At 40.6% G+C, this 20,822-nt stretch overlaps 1 protein-coding gene across 1 annotated transcript in view; it reads right to left on the bottom strand.

Moving 5' to 3' along the window:
* The window catches only part of cblb (Cbl proto-oncogene B, E3 ubiquitin protein ligase), a 203,837-nt gene extending 187,903 nt beyond the window's left edge, over positions 1-15,934 (bottom strand). The window contains exon 1 of the mRNA XM_060833637.1: positions 15,205-15,934. Coding sequence (XP_060689620.1) covers positions 15,205-15,599 — 395 coding nt within the window. The 5' untranslated portion in view covers positions 15,600-15,934. The remainder of the gene's footprint in view (positions 1-15,204) is intronic.
* Between the last annotated feature and the right edge of the window lie 4,888 nt (positions 15,935-20,822).

Below are 20,822 nucleotides of genomic sequence, written 5' to 3'. Positions count from 1 at the left end.
GAAATACAGAGAGAATCTGAACCAAGTGTAGCACAAAGGGACATGGGTATTCCTGTGCATGAAATGGAAAGATGTTAGCATACAAGTGCAACAAGAAACCAAGAACATGAACAGAATTGTGGCTTTTATAATCCGGGGAACTGAAGTTCAAAAATAAGGAAGTCTTGTTAAAAGAAAGGACAAAATGGCATTGAAAACAAAAACCGAAATTGCTGGAAAAGCTCAGCAGATCTGGCAGCATCTGGGGAGAGAAATCAGAGTTAAATTTTCAGGTCAAGTGACTCTTCCTCACAACTTCAATTGGAGGCAGTTTGATAGTGATTCAATAGGTTGAGTACTGGGTGGAGGAGATTGACTTATCAAGAATAGCTAAACAAGTTATGCCTTTACTCATGACAGTTAAGAAGAATGACAGGTGATCTGATTGAAACATGTAAGATTTTGAGAGGACTGGACAGGTAGACCTGAAAAGTTGGCTCCACTTGTAGGAGAATCTCACAATAAGGGGCAGAATGAAGGGACACTGATTTAAACATGAGGTGTGAAGAAATTTCTTCTCCTGTAAGGCAACGAATTGTGAAGGCCTAGAATTCTCTACCTTCAAGAGTTAGAGAGGCTATGTCACTGAGAGAAGAAGTAGTTAAAGAGGAGGTAGATAGATTTTTTTAAAAATGATAAATTGAGAGTTATGAGGAGCTGGCATAAAAAGGGTGTTTTGATCTGCGATAGATCAAGCATGATTTTACTGAAAGCGGGGCAGTTTTGAGGGGCCAAATGGTGTACTCCTGCTCCTATTTCTAACTGCTTATTTCATGTACAATAATTCTGAACCATTTTCTACAAGTTACTGAATGCAAACTCTTGGAAGGTTGAACAATAAATTAAAACTCCTACATTTGAATATACTTCGGAGTTTATAATGGACAAAATTGGCATTTATAACAGCAACTACTCATGTGAACCTGTTATGCTATAGCTATATTGCTCCCTCTTCCATTGAGGGGATTATTGTATAATACTAAAGATGGAGGCAAGTATAATTACGCACAATTTCATAATAAATGTAGACATACAAATTTATAATGGAAATATACAAGTTAAAAACTGTGACTTCAAAATGTAATTTACCTCTTCTCAACTAGCAATGCAGCCTGAATGCTTTGTAAATAAATGCCTCAATATTGGATAGAAGAATACAGTTAAAATAAAATGTACCTAACACAAATTTCAAGCCCTGACTTGTTCCTTTAATCTATGCCCTACAGTTCAATCTTGCTGAATTTCCTTATTTTCAAGTTAATGTAACATACAAAGTGGCAGTTGTTTAATAGAAAGCAAAGAACAAGTCTCTTATCATAACCTGATACAATCAATACAAGTAGTCACTAGATAACTGATTAAAAGATCATAATTTCTTAGGGATATTGTATCGGAAAGTACCAATAAAGTCTTAGTTTAAGACAATAAATTACCAATCCATGCAGGACAGTGCAGCCAGCCTGATTGGCGCTTCATCCACAAACTTTCACTCCCTCCCACAGTAGCAGCTATGTGTACCAATTACAAGACGTGCTAAAGTAATTAATCAAAGCTGCCTTCAGCAGCCCTTCATCCACAACCACTACTATCAAGAAGATCAAAAGCAACAAATACATTGAAACACCACTACATGCAAGTTCCCACGCAGGCCACTCACCACCCTGACTTGGAATTATATCACCATTTCTTCAGTATCGCTGAGAAAGAAAACCTGTAACTCTCTCCCTTGTATAACTGAGGGTCTTTCAATACAAAATAGATAGGTAGTTCAAGAAGAGCTCACAACCACCATATCAAATGCAGTTAGGGATGAGCAGTAATGTTAGCCCTAGCAGACATGCTATATACCTGTACCATGAATGAATATATTTTTAAAATCTCAAACAGCACAGCATGATTGGCTGTAGCACCACAAACTGAGGTAAATTAAATGAAGTAGTATCAGTCACAGATGCCATTCCTCATCCACCCAAAAAATTCTATCAAAAGTGAAAACATATCAACACTGAATTAGTAAAAGGCTTGACTAAATGTTCAGCACACTCAAATATCAAGAGCGTGGTACTGGAAAAGCACAGCAGGTCGGGCAGCATCCGAGGAGCAGAAGAATCAATGTTTCAGACGTAAGCTCTTCATCAGGAAACACTCAAATAACCTGGTGACTACTGCTGTCCTGGCTTACAATGTTAACTGATCAAACAGGGTGAAATACTGGACAGTGCCCAAAATGAAGGAATTGCATGTTTTCACAACATTACTGCCATCAAGAGAAACCAGGAAACAGTACAGCACAAAAAAAAACCATCATCTTGCAAATAGGTTTTCTTATTTAATGTTATAATTATTCAAACATACTTGTCAAAAATAACCCGGAGCCATTACATCCTGTTTCTTGAGAATGCAACTCAAGATTTATGCTCACTCTTGTGCGAAGTACAAGATCAACTTCAAGCAACACTGAATTTCTGATGAATATTGATTGTCAAAACATGACTTCCATCACAACTATTTTGTTTTTGATCCTACATAAGAACTATGAGTAGAGTAGGCTGTCCAGTCCTTCGAGCCTGCTGTGCTATTGAACAAGATCATTGCTAATCTTTTCATGGATTCAGCTCCACTTACCCATGCTCACACCTGGCAACTTCCACTAACTTTCTGGCAAGTGATATTATACTGATTTGTCTCTCGTTTTTCATTTTCCCTACAGCCTTTTGAAATAATGAAATGACATTTGTAACTTTCCAATCCAAAATGAACAATTCTGAAATCTACAGGTTTTAATGCCCTGGATCAAAACCATCAAGTCCAAAACATGGGTCCATCATAAACCTTACTCAGCATATTTCTTGTCATATACCTCTTGCACAGTGAAAATTCCTGACTTGGTACTTTTTTTCCCCAAGTAGCTCTGCTGGGTTGTGACTTCGTTATAAATGTGAGTACTTACCATTGTGGAATATCTAATAGTATAATCTATCTTTGGAAAACAGACAAGATCTTTTCCCAGATGTAGAAGAGTCTTAAATTAGAGGGCATAGGTTTTAGTTAAGAGGAGAAAGATTTGGAAGGGTCATAAGGGCAACTTTTTCACATAGAGGGTGGTACCTATATGAAAGGAGCTGCCAGAGGAAGTGTTGGAGGCTGTACAATTACAACATATAAAAGGCATCTGGATGGGTATATGAATAGGAAGGGTTGAGGGGGATATGGGCCAAATGCTGGCAAATGGGACTAGGTTAATTTAGGACATCTGGTCTTCATCAATGGATTGGACCAAAGGGTCCACTTCTGTGCTGTAATCTTTATAATTCTATTACTAAATTTACAGACAAAGAAATAGAATCATTAATAGTTCAGCCCAACTTACATTGTCAATTTATTTTTCACCTCTTCAAAGTTCAGCTTACTTTAATTTAAACCATGGGTTGTGACCGTCTCCAATCTCTCCCAAACCCAATGAGATGACATAGTCAGCAGTCACAAAATATTCTCTTATGGTCACAGTTTATTAAATGTGAAGTTGCCACAGTTTTACCAGACCATATGGCTGCTCTCTCATTACAAAGAGATGACTGGTGGTGGCTTAACCTGTGGTAACCTCAACCTATACAGAAACTGAATCCACATTGTTGACATCACTCTGCATCATAAACCTTCTGTCCAGCCAAATGAGCTAAGCTGACCCTCTCTGGTTCATTATGCATCACTAGATTCAGCACAGCCTGTTCCTTTTACCAAGGCTTGTTCCCTTCTAAAGAATTGTTCCAGAAGGTCCTCCAATTTAATAAAAGTAATTGGTTGCCTCTTCTACTTGAATTGTTCTGTTTCTACTAGCCTACACAAAAAAAATTAAGTCACACATTGTAATTATATGAATTCTGCAACTGTTACCCTAATCTCCATATTCAATCATTCCAACTCATCCACTACATCGCTAGGAGTTTTGCATCGTTTACTCCTTCTTCATTCCACTGTCAGTGTACCTTAACTAAAATAAATCCTTCCTTCCTACGGCTATAAATTGTGGGTTTCATCCTAGCATTTCCTCTTTTGAAAGAACTTACAGCCGCAGTACTTGAGTCTTGCACAGCTTTTAGTCAACTCTGAAATGGCTACCACATATTGCTTTTTAATATGAATGTGTTTTAGCACCTATTTTTCCCATGTGACACATCCATTTGTGCAAATTCATCATTGGATATGATTTCTTAGAATTCTGAAATCTATAGCCTTGCCAAGAAAATGATAAAGGTGCACCTCGACAGTATACTCATTTGCATAACCCAGAAGCATAATTGGAAGTTCCATTCTAGCTGTGATCATAATATACAATAATAACTGGTCAACACAATTAACCTAAATTTATCATAAACAAATGGTACACTTCCAGGAAATGTTCCTAATTAATTGTATTCTCTGGAGTCCTATTATCGTTATTATGCATGTCCTATTTTAACATCTATATAAACAAATTTATAATATTCCCAATCATCAGCAACTGCCCAATATTTCATCCATTTTATAAGCTGTTGTAAAACACTATCCTCATAGTTCTGCGAATAATTCATGGTGTCCTGTAATATGAACAGTTATCTAAGAGTATTAGCTTTAAACAGTGATTGTTAAGTGCATGCCTCAGTATCTCCAAAGTAAGGAGGAAAGGCATCTCTTCATTATAAGACCACTGCCATAAGAAAAGCCACACAAGAATCACCATTGCTCATGGAACTTTATCCTAACATAAGTAACACAGGGAGGAAAAACAAATAGCTCTCAGAAGCTAGCAAAGTAAAAGTGGTTTGGATGAACAGATGAGAAGAAAAGGCACCACTAAGTGCAATATCATCTGTCAAAGCTGATGATGTATTGAATGGCACATGGTTGAGCTTGAAAGTTTACAGCAATTCACCATTACTCAGGGTCACGAGGAACATAGCACAGAAGGAGAAAACAAAATCCAGAGGTAAGTTAACTGTTTTGCTAAACCTTTCAAAGGCCTCTAATTTACCTCAAGTTTATTATCTCCATCTTTGCTCTCCCAAAAGTATTATTCACTCCTAAATTTTGTTTTGTTCTTGCTTGGGCTTAGTTCAGGAAAGGAAAATTGTATAGGAGGTAATAGACGTGCACACATTTTCAGACATGAAAGCCAATCAATTCAGAAAGATGCTCTACCAGAAAGCAATTTATCTTAAGATTACAATAAAATGATTTTGCAGCAAAAGATCACATTAGTCAACCTCAGCATATTCCATTTAAGATTTCACCAAATGACAATGTAGTTAAAGATGGAAACCCACAATGTAACACAGACATCAAATGATGCCACAGGAATTCATATAATATTGTACCAAAGTTCAACCAACACTTGTCAAAATTTCCACACTACTACTGGCAGAACTAGAACAGGACAAACCACAATAGTGCTTTCCAGACTTAAGATTCAGTGTTTAGTTCTGAACAAAATTACCCACCTTGAAACAATGCCATTTATAAATTGTATAGACCCAAAAATAAGAAACTAATCCCATTCTGGCCAAGGGGTACAATGGATCTTTGAACAACCAAAATATTTATTCTTCCACTGAAAAAGGCACTGAAGTTTAAGTCTCAATAGACTCCACATGTGACTTTTATACCAAGTACACAATACCAGATTTTTTGTTCTTGTCCAACTGCAACTTCTCCATCTCAAAGATCAGATTTTCTATTGCTGGTACTAGCCTGCATAAAAGCCCAAATGGGACAGAAAATTGCCACAAATCAATTTATATTGTATCAACATCATTGACCCATTTTAAGTAAATTTTGTTTGATCAGAGATTAGAACTGCATTAAATCATTAGCCTTCTCCTGTTGTTGTTGAGGTTTAGATTAGCTTAAAACTGGAACAAAACCAAAAAAGCTTCTGCACAAACTATAATTTAAAAAGCTCTTCTGACAGTTATATATGACAATATAATTTGTCAAGTTCATCTATATACTGTATTGTCATTCCATTTTAAAATTCACATTGGCAAATAAAGCTAATACTCAGAACCTTCTAAATTCTTCCACTTGCAAAGATCTAGTTTAAACTGGAATCAAACCTACAGAGCTTTGCCATCAGTATCATAGTCCTAAGGAGAGTAAACATCAGGTCAATATGAAACATTGTCAACATGACAAGGATTCTAAGAAGTCAAATGCACTTAAAGGGAATTTAGTTGAACACAAAGAATAAAGGAACAGAAGAGCATAAAGTGTGTTGAAAGGGCGATATGTTAAGAGTGAGGCGAAATAATCAGTTTGTGATGAAACCTCCACATAGTTCAGAGAGATATAACATGTATTGAGGAGACAGTCACTTCTGTGAAGTAATACATTAAATTGCCTGGGACACCAGAATAGTTTTAGTAAAGTAGAATTTGTGAAATGTTTTTTATAAAGTAGACTATTAATAAAGAAACTCAGCTAATATTCCGAGACCCAGGTTCAAATCCCATCACAACAGATAGTAGAATTTGAATTCAATTTTTAAGAATTCTGGAATTAAGCATCTATTGATGACCATGAAATCACTGCCAATTGGTGGGAAAAACCCATCTGGCTCATTAATGTCTACCATTTTTTCCCATCTGAATTACATGTGACCCCAGACCCACAGCAACGTGGCTGACTCTAAACTGCCCCCTGGGCAATGAATGATTACAAAGCCAGCAACACCCACATCCTGTGAATGCATTTTAAAGAAAACAATATCACAATTTCATCAGCTTAAACAATTAACATTGAAGAACATGAACAGTCATGTAAGGTGAGGAGTCTGCAGGGGTTTCCTAGACACATTGGTCCACATTCTGGACCAGTTTCACTAGCTAGAGCCAAAATTAACTTGGTTTTAAGAAATATATTTTTACATGTTGAGTGCAGCAAGTTCAATTGACTGTCGTGTATGACTTAACCAGCCACATGTAGCAGGACTAGCTTACAAACACAATCAGACCATCACAGAGATCAAAACACACCAGTTTACCGAAGCAATAGCTATAAATGTAGCACAGGGCATGCAGGTTTGATAATGGGCAGCAGTGAATACAAGAAACAACAATGGTCCAATGCTTTACAAGGATCAGTGAAGGCAATACATATTGGCCTGTTCCGTTCACAGCATTTTCTACCACTTTTCTCTGTTCGGTATACGCAGTCAACTGCAGGTCTTCATGTTTTGAAACCTCACTGGGATCCAAAATAGATACATTCAGCCAGGATTAGGCATCTGACAAATATCTTTTCCATGATGTTGCAATTATTGTAGTCACTTATTCTTGTACAGGGTCATAATCGCAGCACAATACATATCCTTGAGCACTGTCCCCTCCCTCCAGCAGACAAAGATGTTTATACAGAATCTGCAGGTCTTCCAGTTGCCTGCACTTATCAGTTTAGATCGTTTGGCATCAATACCTCAAATTTTACCTTCGGCAAACAAGTCAACAGCTTTGCTGAACCTTTTCACTACGGGTTCAACATCTGTCATGAGACAAAGGCTTTCTATGGTGTCTGGAATTTCCTCAGTCACTGTTCTCATAAGAACATAATTCAAAATAGTGTTCCACTGATCTATACAACTATTTATTGACCTTTCTCTGCCTCTATTTTCATATAGAGGTGTTTTCTGTGCTGATGGAGTGTTGCTTTTATTTTTAATTCTTTCAGTTGTGCTCGCGGTTCTTTTGCTTAAGGATACTTGAATATTCTGGCAAAGTTGTTATCAGTAGGATCTGATGTACCTAGCAATCTGTTCAACTTTTCTTTAAGGAACACACAGCTTATTTAAAGTGCTCTTGCTTTTATCTCTTTTTTAATTGCCTAAACCTAGTTAAGTGTCAACCACATTGCTGTTAAATTTAGACCAGGTAGGGATGACAGACTTCCTTCACTACAAAAGAACATGGGTGAACCAGATCAGGTTTTACAACAATTGACAAGTTAGGTGACAAAGCTGGCTTTGAATTTCACATTTTATTTTTTAAACTGATTTCAAATTTGCCCTGGTGGGATACAAACCCACGTTCCAAGAACAATAGCCGAGGAAACTGGATTGCTGATCCAGTGACATAACAGCCATGTGAAAGTCGCTTTCTGAATTAGTGAGTGTGGACTCTGGTCTTCAATTTCAGCGTAGCGATGTTAGTTATAAATTTTTGAGCTCTCACTTCTCATATGTTTAGAATGCAGTACTATAGATGGTATCTCAAAGTACATTTGATCAGGTCTCTGCATTGTGTTGAACTGAGTGCCTGTTCTACCAAGTCGCAAAACCTCTGGATGGACAGCAAGGGTAATGCAAGTATTGCACTTTTACTTTGGATGAAAAACCTTTGAGAACTGCATCCTAACGCTCGTGTTACTGAGAATCGTCTGTTTTACTCAATGCTAATGGCAACCATTTTTGCAGAAAAACCATTCAGAGTCACGTATGCTGATGATCAGATCTTAGTTTTCCTAGACATTTAGTAAAAGGTCCTCATAGTGCAATGGTGGTGTCCCTACCTCTGAGCCAGGAGGCCTGGATTCAAGTCCCAGAGGGTATGCATTAACATCTTTGAACAGGTTGGCAAGAAAACACCTTCCAGACACCAAGTGGCATGGTTTGTTCTGAAAGAAGCTGTTTGGAACACAAAGCTCATGATCATAATGGACTTGAAGTAGTCTCTATTCATTCTCTTTATTCTTCCCGAGTCACAATGTCTGAGACAGGAAGGCCTTGTCTTATGTTGCATACCCACTTTTACACTAACACCCCTCCATAAGAAAGGTCACTCAAAATAAACATGCTAACAACAGCATCAAGCCCCTTGGAGAATTGGCCATTTTCCTCTCTCGAGGACTGTAATGTTGGAACTACTCATGAAGTTAACTGGCCCAACTGGAGTTAAAAGGCAAGTGGACCAAACATTCCTGAACCACTTTTGGGTGATTATCATGAACAGCACGCCCGTTAGAGCAAACCCTACATTTTGCTCACGCATTTCCTCTCAATTCTTTCCTCTTCAGAGGAAGATGTACCATCTATCATCGAAACTTCTTCAGCAAGCCTGGTCTTCAATGTAAGGACATCAATGTCCCATTCAAGTTTCAAGTCGACCACAGCCTCCTTCTGTGCATTACTGACCAAATGCAAGTCATTGGTCAATCCTGTGCACGTGGTCAAAGCATCTAGCTTGTTTAATCAAAATGGTGTCATCTGCTTTCTTTTCCTTTGGCTGGTTTGAAGAATTCCTTTACTGCAGACTCTAAGCTCCAAGCACCTACTGAAATTTGAAAGATCCACGTGATACATCCAGTGTACGGGCAAAGTGAAATAGCATAATGTAGAGACTCTGCGCTGGTTTGTTCTAATTTTCAGAGTACACAACTTTTACATATTGACCACATACAGATTTTCGGCACACACAATCCACAAATATAAATTAGAGTGTAGGGTCTTATGACACAATGGCAGCTGGACCAAAAGGTTCGGGATCAAGTCCCACCACAGGAAATGATGGTCACAAATGGAGTGTTGTAACACATCCAGACATTGATTAAAATTTTCTAAATGAATATAGCACCCAGTAGCACTGTCCAAACTGGTAACCTGGTTTTAAAAACTCCACCTTAAGCTCAAAACCCAGATGCAGAACCTTTTTCTTTAATCATTCTTTCATGGTATATGAGTGTCGTTGGCAAGACAATATATAAAAAAAAATTTCACAAATTTCATCATGTACAAAGTTCAAAGACTCAAATTTAGACTCAGGCAATTTTATACTTTCCTGGTTCCTGCTTAGTTCACATTTCTTTCGTAATAAAAAGCATTTCAGTTTCATACATAGGACAGGATAAAAGACAGCTTTCTAATATGGAGCACTATATCCGGCATAACAAAATGCTTCAAAATTGTTCTACACATAACTAAGAAGTGGTCCATTATAATTTATTGCATTCTTTACTTTCCTTAATACCAATATGTCCTCATACGCCAGAGTGCTGTATCAATACAATTTATTGATACTACAAAAACAAAGCTGACAAAACCCCATTCTACCACCTTTGGAAACAGAAACAATTCAACTGACTCTGCTCAGTCAGGTTTTGAAACTTCTGACAGATGCATTAACTCTACTTCTTTCTGATGCCTGATGTAAAACAGCACCAGGTATTTAAAACAAAACTGAAAAGCAAAGTTCTCCCAAGCCACCACTCTAAATTAAAAGCATCTTGCAGCAACAGCAGTGTATGCAATATACCCTAAAGGACATTCATGGCCCACCTGTCTTAGCTTCTGACCTCACGTAGAGTTTCTAATCTACATTATTCTCCGCTTCTGTTTGCAGTTTATTTGGCTGGGAGAAGTGGATGTTCGTGTAATTGAATGGTGTTACTATATCTTTTTTTTAAAAACTCTCTAGTACAAGAGGAAAATAATCAAGCAAGCTAATGGAATGCTGACCTTTATATTGAGAGAACTAAAGTAGAAGGACGCAAATGTTATGTTGTATTTATACAAAATCCTGGTAAGACCCCACTTGGAGTACTGATAGCAGATCAGGGCAACACACCTTAGAAAGGATATACTGGCTTTGGAAGGACCACAAGGTCTACAAGAATAATACCTGGACTTCAGGGGTTATGAAGAGTTTATACAAATTAGGTCTGTTTTCTCAAGAATTTAGAAAGTTATCGGTGATCTGATTGAAGTCTTCAAGATATTAACAGGAAAGGGCAGCACGGTGGCACAGTGGTTAGCACTGCTGCCTCACAGCGCCGGAGACCTGGGTTCAATTCCCGACTCAGGCAACTGACTGTGTGGAGTTTGCATGTTCTCCCCGTGTCTGCGTGGGTTTCCTCCGGGTGCTCCGGTTTCCTCCCACAGTCCAAAGATGTGCGGGTCAGGTGAATTGGCCATGCTAAATTGCCCGTAGTGTTAGGTAAGGGGTAAATGCAGGGGTATGGTTGGGTCGCGCTTCGGCGGGTCGGTGTGGACTTGTTGGGCTGAAGGGCCTGTTTCCACACTGTAAGTAATCTAATCGAATCCGAAAAAAGACAGGGTGGATGAAGGTACATTATTTCTACTGGTTGTGGATTCTAGAACTAGGGAAATAGCCAGTGAATCCAGGCTACACCATTCAGGAGAGATGTTAAGAAGCATTTCTACACACAAAGGGTGGTAGGTGTTTGGAACTCTCTTCTACAAAGTGGCAGTGGATGCTCAGTTAGTAACTTTATCCGAGACAGATAAAATTATTGTTAAGCAAAAGATATTAAGAGGTATGTACCAAAGGTAGGTATATGGAGTGAGCCCATATATCTACCACAACCTCAATGAACGGCAAATGGAGGAACAGATTTGATGGGTTCAAATGGGACTATTCCTGTTCCTATGTACTTAGGAAGCAGAGCTACATTAACTTCCATTATCTTAGTAAAATATTCTGCCAAATGCCCCACTACCCCTCCCACAATCCCCCCCAAACACCATTCTGCACACCCCAAATCCTGTCCATCGATATAGCTCTTGACTGAAGAATCATAAAGTAATATCCCAATAGTCTGTTTTGCAATACTCCTGAATGTAATCACAAGCACATTGTTGTTTGACATCACGACCTGTTACAAGATTTAGTGCCACTGAAACTCAGTGTTCTAGTTTTGGATTAAATTCTGCCTGATTTGCAAATTATGACAATACTTGCAAATACTGCTGGACATTATGTGCTTAAATTAGTGCATTTTTCCTTATACTGTGCTCTGAAGAGCAATAAAAAAACACATTCTGGACACATTCCTCATTAAACATTTGGGAAAAGTCTAAAGCTAATCATCCAAACTTCAGGAGGATGCATTTCTTTCAGGCAATTCACATCTGACTGTCAGCAGTACAGCTCATAATGACTACATCCGCTTGGTAATAACATCCTTTTCTTGGGGCCACATTACGGGTACAAAAAAAAGTGGATTCTGTCTGGTATACATTAGATTTCCTTTATTTTAATGGGTATGCCTCAAATTCAAAGAGTTATCACCAAATTCAAAACATTCTACGCTTCAGACAAATGTAAAAGATAAAGGGTTCCCTTTTACTTTTTATTCTGTCCTTTTCCCTCCCTCCACACTCCCGCTCCCTCTTCCCCACCCCCACCCAACCCATACTAAAGTTTGCAACAGGACAGAGGTTTATTTTAGACTGTTTGCTTAAATTGTGCATTTCCTCTTTCCTGTATAAGAATCTATCATTCAGTGGGAACCCATAGAAAATCTACATTAAATAACAATAAATTGTTGCAGCCAAATGTTTTGATTTTAGGTGTTGATTAAATTCAAGCTAATTATAACAGTAGATTTTCCAAGCCATTGCTATTCTTGCTCTTTCGAATGGAAAGTGCTGCGTGAACAAAACTTTTTAATAACATACTTCTCAGCATAAAGAACAAAAAGTTTAAACTTTCCTTTTCCAGTTCATACCTAAACTTCTGAAGCAGTATAACCAGATGTCCAGGTATGAGTTAGACACAGGAAATCATTCATTTTCCATATTTGGGAATAAAAAGTTTGAAAGCTGTACATAACTGGAACTCCATTGTTACAAAAAAAACCTTAATAAAACTAACACATCACATACTTTGCACTCACTTGAAATGCTCGACCAAACAGACATATATAGAGATCATATTTTTTAAATAACGTATTGGCTACATACATATGATTATTGTCCTTATATAATATCCACTAAAATGTTGTAATGTGGTGAGAGATTCTAATCTACTCGGATGACAGTTGACTCCTAAAATATTTTCTTGTACATAGGCCTGTAGCTTAGTTTCAAGATTTTCTGTACTTCAAAGTTTACCTAACAGTGTATCTCAAATATCCCAGTGTATCTTGCCAGTTTTGGCAAGATTGTCTTCTATTCTAGTACAAGGGACATCATCAAATCTCCACAGCTTCAAATCTTCCCTTTTTTCTTCAATCCACAAGTTATTCAAACCTTAAGCTTTTCACCAAAGATCACATCTTCATTTATTACATCTTAACTGTTGTTTCAACCTCAAGTATTCTGCACTACAATGGCCCTTCATCACGGTTTTCAATTTAAAAAGTAGTCAATAAGCAAGTTATCAGGCAAAAAGATGAACAGAAAGAATGTGCAATCATACGATAGCTTTCAAAATTTCAGGCTGACCAAAATCATTTCACAGCCAATAAATTACTTCTGAAGTGTAATCATAACAGTTATATTGTGGATAAACACAGTTTGTGGGACATTGTGCAAAATGAGGCTGAAGACTAGATGATATTTCACTGATCTTGGTTGAAGAGTGACTGAATCACTAAGATAACTCCCAGTTGTTTTCCTTAATACAAACCAACAGCAATAGAATACTTTATCTTCTACTAATGGAGTAAAAGCTTAATGCCTCACCCAAAAGATGGCAACTTTCTAAATGATCATCTTCAATCAAAAGGTAAAATCCTGGAGGGCCTGAACACAATCTTCTGACTCAAGGAAAAGGCTGAGAAAAATTTAACAGACTAAGCCAAGTTAGCATTTGATAAAATAAGGGATTTTCATTCTCCCTAGTACGTACAAGTGCCTTAATGACAACTTTAATATGAAATGCTGCAAATTCTAGTTGTACAAGGTTAAAAATCACACCACACCAAGTTATAGTCCAATAGGTTTAATTGGAAGCACTAGCTTTCAGAGCGCTGCTCCTTCATCAGTTGGTTGTGAATTATAAGAATGTAAGACACAGAATCTATAGCAAATGTTTACCATGTGTCAGCCCAGACAACATATACATTGTTAAAGTTCACTTGAGAAAGTAACTTTTTTTTAAATAAAATTTTGTGCTTTACATATGAAAGAAATGAAACTAACATGGTCATTTTAACAGATGAGACTTACCAAACAATCAAGGTATTTTTCAATGTATAATTTCAGTCACATCACATTGTAAACTTTGATATAAATTCTGTGTCTTACATTCTTATACTCCACAACCACCTGATGAAGGAGCAGCGCTTCGAAAGCTCGTGCTTCCAAATAAAGCTGTTGGGCTACAACCTGGTGTGGTGTGATTTTTTTTTAAAACTTTGTACACCCCAGTCCAACACTGGCATCTCCATAGTTGTACAAACATCACCTCCTCATTTAGGCCAAATTGCGTAATGTGGGCAGGGGAGACAAAATGATACTCTTGTATTTTACTTTATTCGCCTCAAATAAAATATCAAAATGAAATTGCGAAGTTACTAAATCAAAACACACCAATAAAACAGCAAATCAACAGTACGAATCTCGTTTAACAGTTCGGGTGACATCAAGCCATAATGAACAAGTTCAATTAACAACAGTCAACGGAAACTACGAGTCAGAATCATTCCTGTAAGTGCCGTTGCATAACAATTTCCATTTTTTTTCAAAATGAGAGTGGGTTTATTTAGGCTTGTGCCAGCAGTACTTGAGTTCAACCTCCGACCACCGGTGCAGAGTGTGTTCCTGTGTGATGACGCTCACTACTTAACTGCCATGACGTTACTACACTTTGCAGCTGATTACCAGGAAATTCTACAGTCAGTAGAACAGGTTTCCAAAAACCATAACAAAAGGAAACAAAGAAAACCTGGCTCGATTTTGATATCTTGCTCGGTTTAACTAATTTCATCGTTTTTCTTTTAAGATTGTGCCCACTTTGAATTGACTAAAAGAGATTCCTATTTACACGACTTCAATTCTGTTTGAATAGCGATTGCATTTTGTAATAAACCACACCAATAACTTATTCAGAACAACTCTAGTTCCGTTAGATTTAATGAGAAAGTCACGGTTTCAAAGGTCAAAGCCCTATTCGTAATGAAACTCTCGAGAATGCAACTTCTTCAGCCGAACTGTGGGAACACACTCGTTTAAGGCGCTTTGATTATTAAAATACATCTACGTGGAAAATAGTAGATATTATGCAAAGGCAGTTTAAAAGAAACATTACACGTCTCAGTGTTTACAAATATTTAAAGAAGTTTCATGCTGGTTTGCATCGAAAGAAAACAGGGAAACGCGTAGAGAGCATGAAGCGGTCAATGTTAGGGGGATGTTCACAAAGTTATTGTCTTAATGGTTGTTTATTATATTTTTACCTATCCTGAGACTGCTCCTCATACATCCTCTCTTTGCCCTCCTTGAACAGCCTGATGGCCCGCTTGGATTTCTTCATCAGGCTGTCAATGTAGATCTTGAAGTACTCGTTCTCACTGAGGACCTGCATTCGGTCCTCGTACTTGGACAGGATGAGCCGGAGGTGCTGGTAGGTGTCCGGCAGGATGTCCAGGATGTACGGGGGGCTGTTCTTCAGCTGCAGCTTGGAGTTCTGGCACAGCCTCACCACTTTGTCCATCAGCTTCCAGGTCTTCTCCACCATGCGCTTGTCGGCCGCCTGCTTCGGCGGCCCCACCGCGTCCTGGATGGCGTCGATCAGCCCCAGGATCCGACCCTTCTTCACGTTGCTGCGTGGATTCCTCGGCGCCGCCGCCATGTTCAGAGACCCCCTTCCCTTCTGGAGTTGGCACTTTGTGTTTTAGTCTCTCTCTGTTTGTTGTTCCTCCCTCCCTCCCCCGCCTCCTCTCTCTCTCTCTCTCTCTTACTTTGGAAAGAAATACAGACACAACCTTTCTCTCCCTCACTCTCGATCTCGGGAGGGAGGGCGCTTTCAGTCCGAATGTCTGTCTAACTGCACCATGTGCCGGCTGAGAGAGGAAGGACGGAGGGAGTTGGGCTGTGTGTATATAGTGTGTGGGATTATTTTTTTTAAAGGCCCGGAGAAGTCACCGAGCCCGAAGGAACTCCGACTCCACACAAACACAAACTACCTCCCCCTCCAGCCCCAGGAAAACACGGCAACGGGGGCGGTTGCTCTGGCCTGCCCTATGACCGACACCTGGCTTAGCCAATCGGATGGGGAGGACGCTATGACTGACTGTAGGTTAGACCAATTGAAGTTAGGGACATGCCCATTCCGATAACTGACAGACGGGTACACCGATTATAGTACGGGCTCCGCCCCCGGCCCAGCCCAGGCTCCACCTACCCAGTGACCCGCCTCCATTGATACCAGTATCCAATTCGATCCAGGTCTTTTCGGATGGACGGCGCCTTTCTAACCAATCATCATCAAGATCGGTCAAACGATTGTTGGGGTGGGTAGAGCGCGGTTCTGATTGGTGCTTCGGTTGACTAATCAGAGAATGGAAAAGGCGGAGTTTGACCAATCAAGAATGTGGAAAACGGGCGGAGGTGATTGAGTTGCCGTCACTGGGTGAGTGTCAGCCAGGTCTAACCAATGGAAACCGGGAACCGCCCGCGCCTGGTCATTGAGGATGAATCAGGCTGACGGAGCCTGGTGGTTTGCAGCTGAACTGCCTCATGTTGTCCTTGGCTCAAGCTGCAGAGTTAGTCTTGTTATGTCAAGCCTCTGATAATGATTGAGCATGGAAGCCTTTAGATATGAATTGCAACAATAGAAGTGTGCAAGGTGGATGATACCTTCTTATTGACACAGTAGAGGACCATCGGAAGGAGGAGTGGAATAGTACACAAAGGCAGGCGGGGCTTCTGGTCTGGAGCTGGGCCAATGACCCACTCAGGCGGGAAGTTTAAACCCCCTTGGTTATGACTCGCACTTTTTATAGAGGGAGGAAAATATATGCAACTAATCCCTTTTCGTTACTGAAGGAAAATATGTAAGATTGTATCTTTTGTTTCCAATCACTTTTGTTTTTTTAAAGAAAAATCTTTTATTTTCAAAGTAGTTGCAACAAAAGGCCATTCTGTTTCAAAAGAATTCTAATTTTCTTTTCCCCTGCCTGCCTCCTTGTCCACAGTTTAATAAATAATAAGTCTCTAATATTGTATATTTCTGATAATAAAACTTCAAGGGACAATTTATTATGGACCAGACTATATTTTAAGTGGAAATACAGCAAAATAACCCAGTTGGAACAGAGATGATTGATTTGCTTGATTTTATATTAAGAACCTTGACTTGGAAATGCAGGACACAATTTAATAATTTCCAAGTTGCATAAAACATGGAATCCCTACAGTGTGAAAACAGGCCATTCAGCCCATCAAGTCCACACCAACTCTCCAAAGAGCATCCCACCTAGACCTCTTCCACCACCTCCCCCCCCCCCCCCACCCCACAATCCCTGTACAACTGCATTTTTCTTGGCTCATCCACCTAGCCTGCACATTCCTGGACACTTTCATTAATTCACCTAACTTGTACATCTTCGGAGTGTGGGAGGAAACCCAACCACCCAGCAGAAGAATGTGCAAACTCCACACAGACAGAAGTCCATAGCTGGAATTGAACCCAGGTCCCTGGAGCTGTGAGGCAGTAGTGCAAATGGAAGGATTCTGAACTTTGAAAAAGATGACAGATTTCAAGAAATCATATGTTGCTGGAGGAATGGGTAGATGAATGGTAGGTAAATAGTGCGAGGTAATAGGCATATTTTAATTGTGGGAATGAGAAGAATCAATGCAAATAGAATGTAATTGTAAAGACGGTACAGGAACAGAATGAGTCAGGGGATTGATGAAGGTTGTGCTGCAAGTTGAGAAACTGACTGAAAAGCATAAAATAACATCAAACAGTACAACACAGGAACAGATCCTTTGGCCCACCGTGATTTCATTCTGAATTAACCCGTCTGTCTGCACATAGACCGTATCCCTCTATGCCCTGCCCAAACGTTAAGCACATAAAGTTCAAAAACAAGGAAGTTATATTGAAGCATTATAAAATGTTGCTTTGGCCTCAAATACAGTATGGAAGAAATTCAGGGCACTGTACTTTAGAAAGGATGTGAAGAATCAAATAGTGTGTAGAATAGATTTATAAGAATCATTTCCACCGATAGGAACTTATGTTATGTGGATACATCAGCAAAATTCTTCTTTGAAAAGAGAAGATTTCAGAACAATTGAATACAAACATCCAAAATCAGAAGGGGAAGATGGAGATGGATTGGAATGCCCTGGCCGACCCATTGTCTCAGCCTGCTCCTGTCCCACCGAACTCATCTCCGCATACCTTGACACGGTTCTGTCCCCCTTAGTCCAAGAACTCCCCACCTACGTTCGGGACGCCACCCACGCCCTCCACCTCCTCCAGGATTTTCGCTTCCCCGGTCCCCAACGCCTTATTTTCACGATGGACATCCAGTCCCTGTACACCTCCATCCCCCATCACGAAGGACTCAAAGCCCTCCGCTTCTTCCTTTCCCGCCGCACCAACCAGTACCCTTCCACTGACACCCTCCTTCGACTGACTGAACTGGTTCTCACCCTGAATAACTTCTCTTTTCAATCCTCCCACTTCCTCCAAACTAAAGGAGTTGCCATGGGCACCCGCATGGGCCCCAGCTATGCCTGTCTCTTCGTAGGGTATGTGGAACAGTCCATCTTCCGCAACTACACTGGCACCACCCCCCACCTTTTCCTCCGCTACATCGATGACTGTATCGGCGCTGCCTCGTGCTCCTAAGAGGAGGTTGAACAGTTCATCAACTTTACCAACACCTTCCATCCCGACCTCAAATTCACCTGGACTGTCTCAGACTCCTCCCTCCCCTTCCTAGACCTTTCCATTTCTATCTCAGGCGACCGACTCAACACAGACATCTACTATAAACCGACTGACTCCCACAGCTATCTGGACTACACCTCCTCCCACCCTGCCCCCTGTAAAAACTCCATCCCATATTCCCAATTCCTTCGTCTCCGCCGCATCTGCTCCCAGGAGGACCAGTTCCAACACCGCACAGCCCAGATGGCCTCCTTCTTCAAGGACCGCAGATTCTCCCCAAACGTGATCGACAATGCCCTCCACCGCATCTCCTCCACTTCCCGCTCCTCCGCCCTTGAGCCCCGCTCCTCCAACCGCCACCAAGACAGAACCCCACTGGTTCTCACCTACCACCCAACCAACCTCCGTATACAACGTATCATCCGCCGTCATTTCCGCCAACTCCAAACGGACCCCACCACCAGGGATATATTTCCCTCCCCTCCCCTATCAGCGTACCACAAAGACCACTCCCTTCGTGACTCCCTCGTCAGGTCCACACCCCCCACCAACCCAACCTCCACTCCCGGCACCTTCCCCTGCAACCGCAGGAAATGTAAAACTTGCGCCCACACCTCCACACTCACTTCCCTCCAAGGCCCCAAGGGATCCGCCACAAGTTCACCTGTACCTCCACACACATCATCTATTGCATCCGCTGCACCCGATGTGGCCTCCTCTACATTGGGGAGACGGGCCGCTTACTTGCGGAACGCTTCAGAGAACACCTCTGGGCCGCCCGGACCAACCAACCCAACCACCCCGTGGCTTAACACTTTAACTCTCCCTCCCACTCCACTGAGGACATGCAGGTCCTTGGACTCCTCCACCGGCAAAACATAACAACACGACGGTTGGAGGAAGAGCGCCTCATCTTCCGCCTGGGAACCCTCCAACCACAAGGGATGAACTCAGATTTCTCCAGTTTCCTCATTTCCCCTCCCCCCACCTTGTCTCAGTCGGTTCCCTCAACTCAGCACCACCCTCCTAACCTGCAATCTTCTTCCTAACCTCTCCGCCCCCACCCCACTCTGGCCTATCACCCTCACCTTGACCTCCTTCCACCTATCACATCTCCATCGCCCCTCCCCCAAGTCCCTCTTCCCTACCTTTTTCTGCAGCATTTGATTAGAATTTGAAATGCACTACCTGATAATGTGGTAAAGTCAGGTACAATTGAATCTTTCAAAAGGAAAGTAGACATATAGAGTCATAGCTTGTACAGCAAGGAAACAGACACTTTGGTCCAACTCGTCCATACTGACCAGATATTCTGAATTAATCTAGTGCCATTTGCCAGCATTTGGCCCATATCCCTTTAAACATTTCTTATTTAATTACCCATCAGGAGGCCTTTTAAATGTTGTACCTCCTCTAGCAACTCATTCCATACTTGTACCATCCTCTGCATGAAAAAGTTACCCCTTAGAGGGGAAAGAGTAAAACGACCTATCTTAAACCTATGTTTTGGACTCCTCTAGCCTGGGGGAAAACACTTTGACTATTTAGGGCAGAGGATTATTCACCCTATCCATGCCTCATGATTTTATAGACTTCCATAAGGTCATCCTTCAGCCTTTGACCTTTCAGGGAAAATAGCCCCAACCTTTTCAGCCTCTCCCTATGGTTCAAACTTTCCAAAGCTGGCAACATCCTTGTAAATTTTTCCTGAGCCCTTTCAAGTTTCACAACATCTTTCCTACAGCAGGGAGACCAGAATTGAATGCACTATTCTAACAGTGGCCAAACCAATGAGTACAGCTGCAGTATGACCTCCCAACTCCTATACACACTGACCTATACAGGCAACTGTATCAAACGCCTTCTTCATGAGATGGCACAGGGCAGAGTGACACTTGGCACACAGACACACAAGATGGCCACTGAGCCATCAGTTGTCCACTTGACACATAAGATGGCCGCCAGACCACAATATGGAGAGAGACAGCAGAGCAAATACAGACACTGCTTGCACAATGCACACACAACCTAGTTGATTAATTTAAAGATGGGTGGAGGAGAGAACACACATGCGTAATGTACACTGTCCACCGAAATGTCTGGGTCCAGACAACACCTTTGATAGAAATGTTAACTGTTAGATACGGACTCAATACAAAGTGCTAA

The sequence above is a fragment of the Hemiscyllium ocellatum genome, chromosome 12 (genome assembly GCF_020745735.1).
Source record: "Hemiscyllium ocellatum isolate sHemOce1 chromosome 12, sHemOce1.pat.X.cur, whole genome shotgun sequence".
NCBI classification, from domain to species: domain Eukaryota; kingdom Metazoa; phylum Chordata; class Chondrichthyes; order Orectolobiformes; family Hemiscylliidae; genus Hemiscyllium; species Hemiscyllium ocellatum.
The sequence above is the reverse complement of the archived record's forward strand: the minus strand, read 5'-3'. Positions and strand labels throughout refer to the sequence as shown.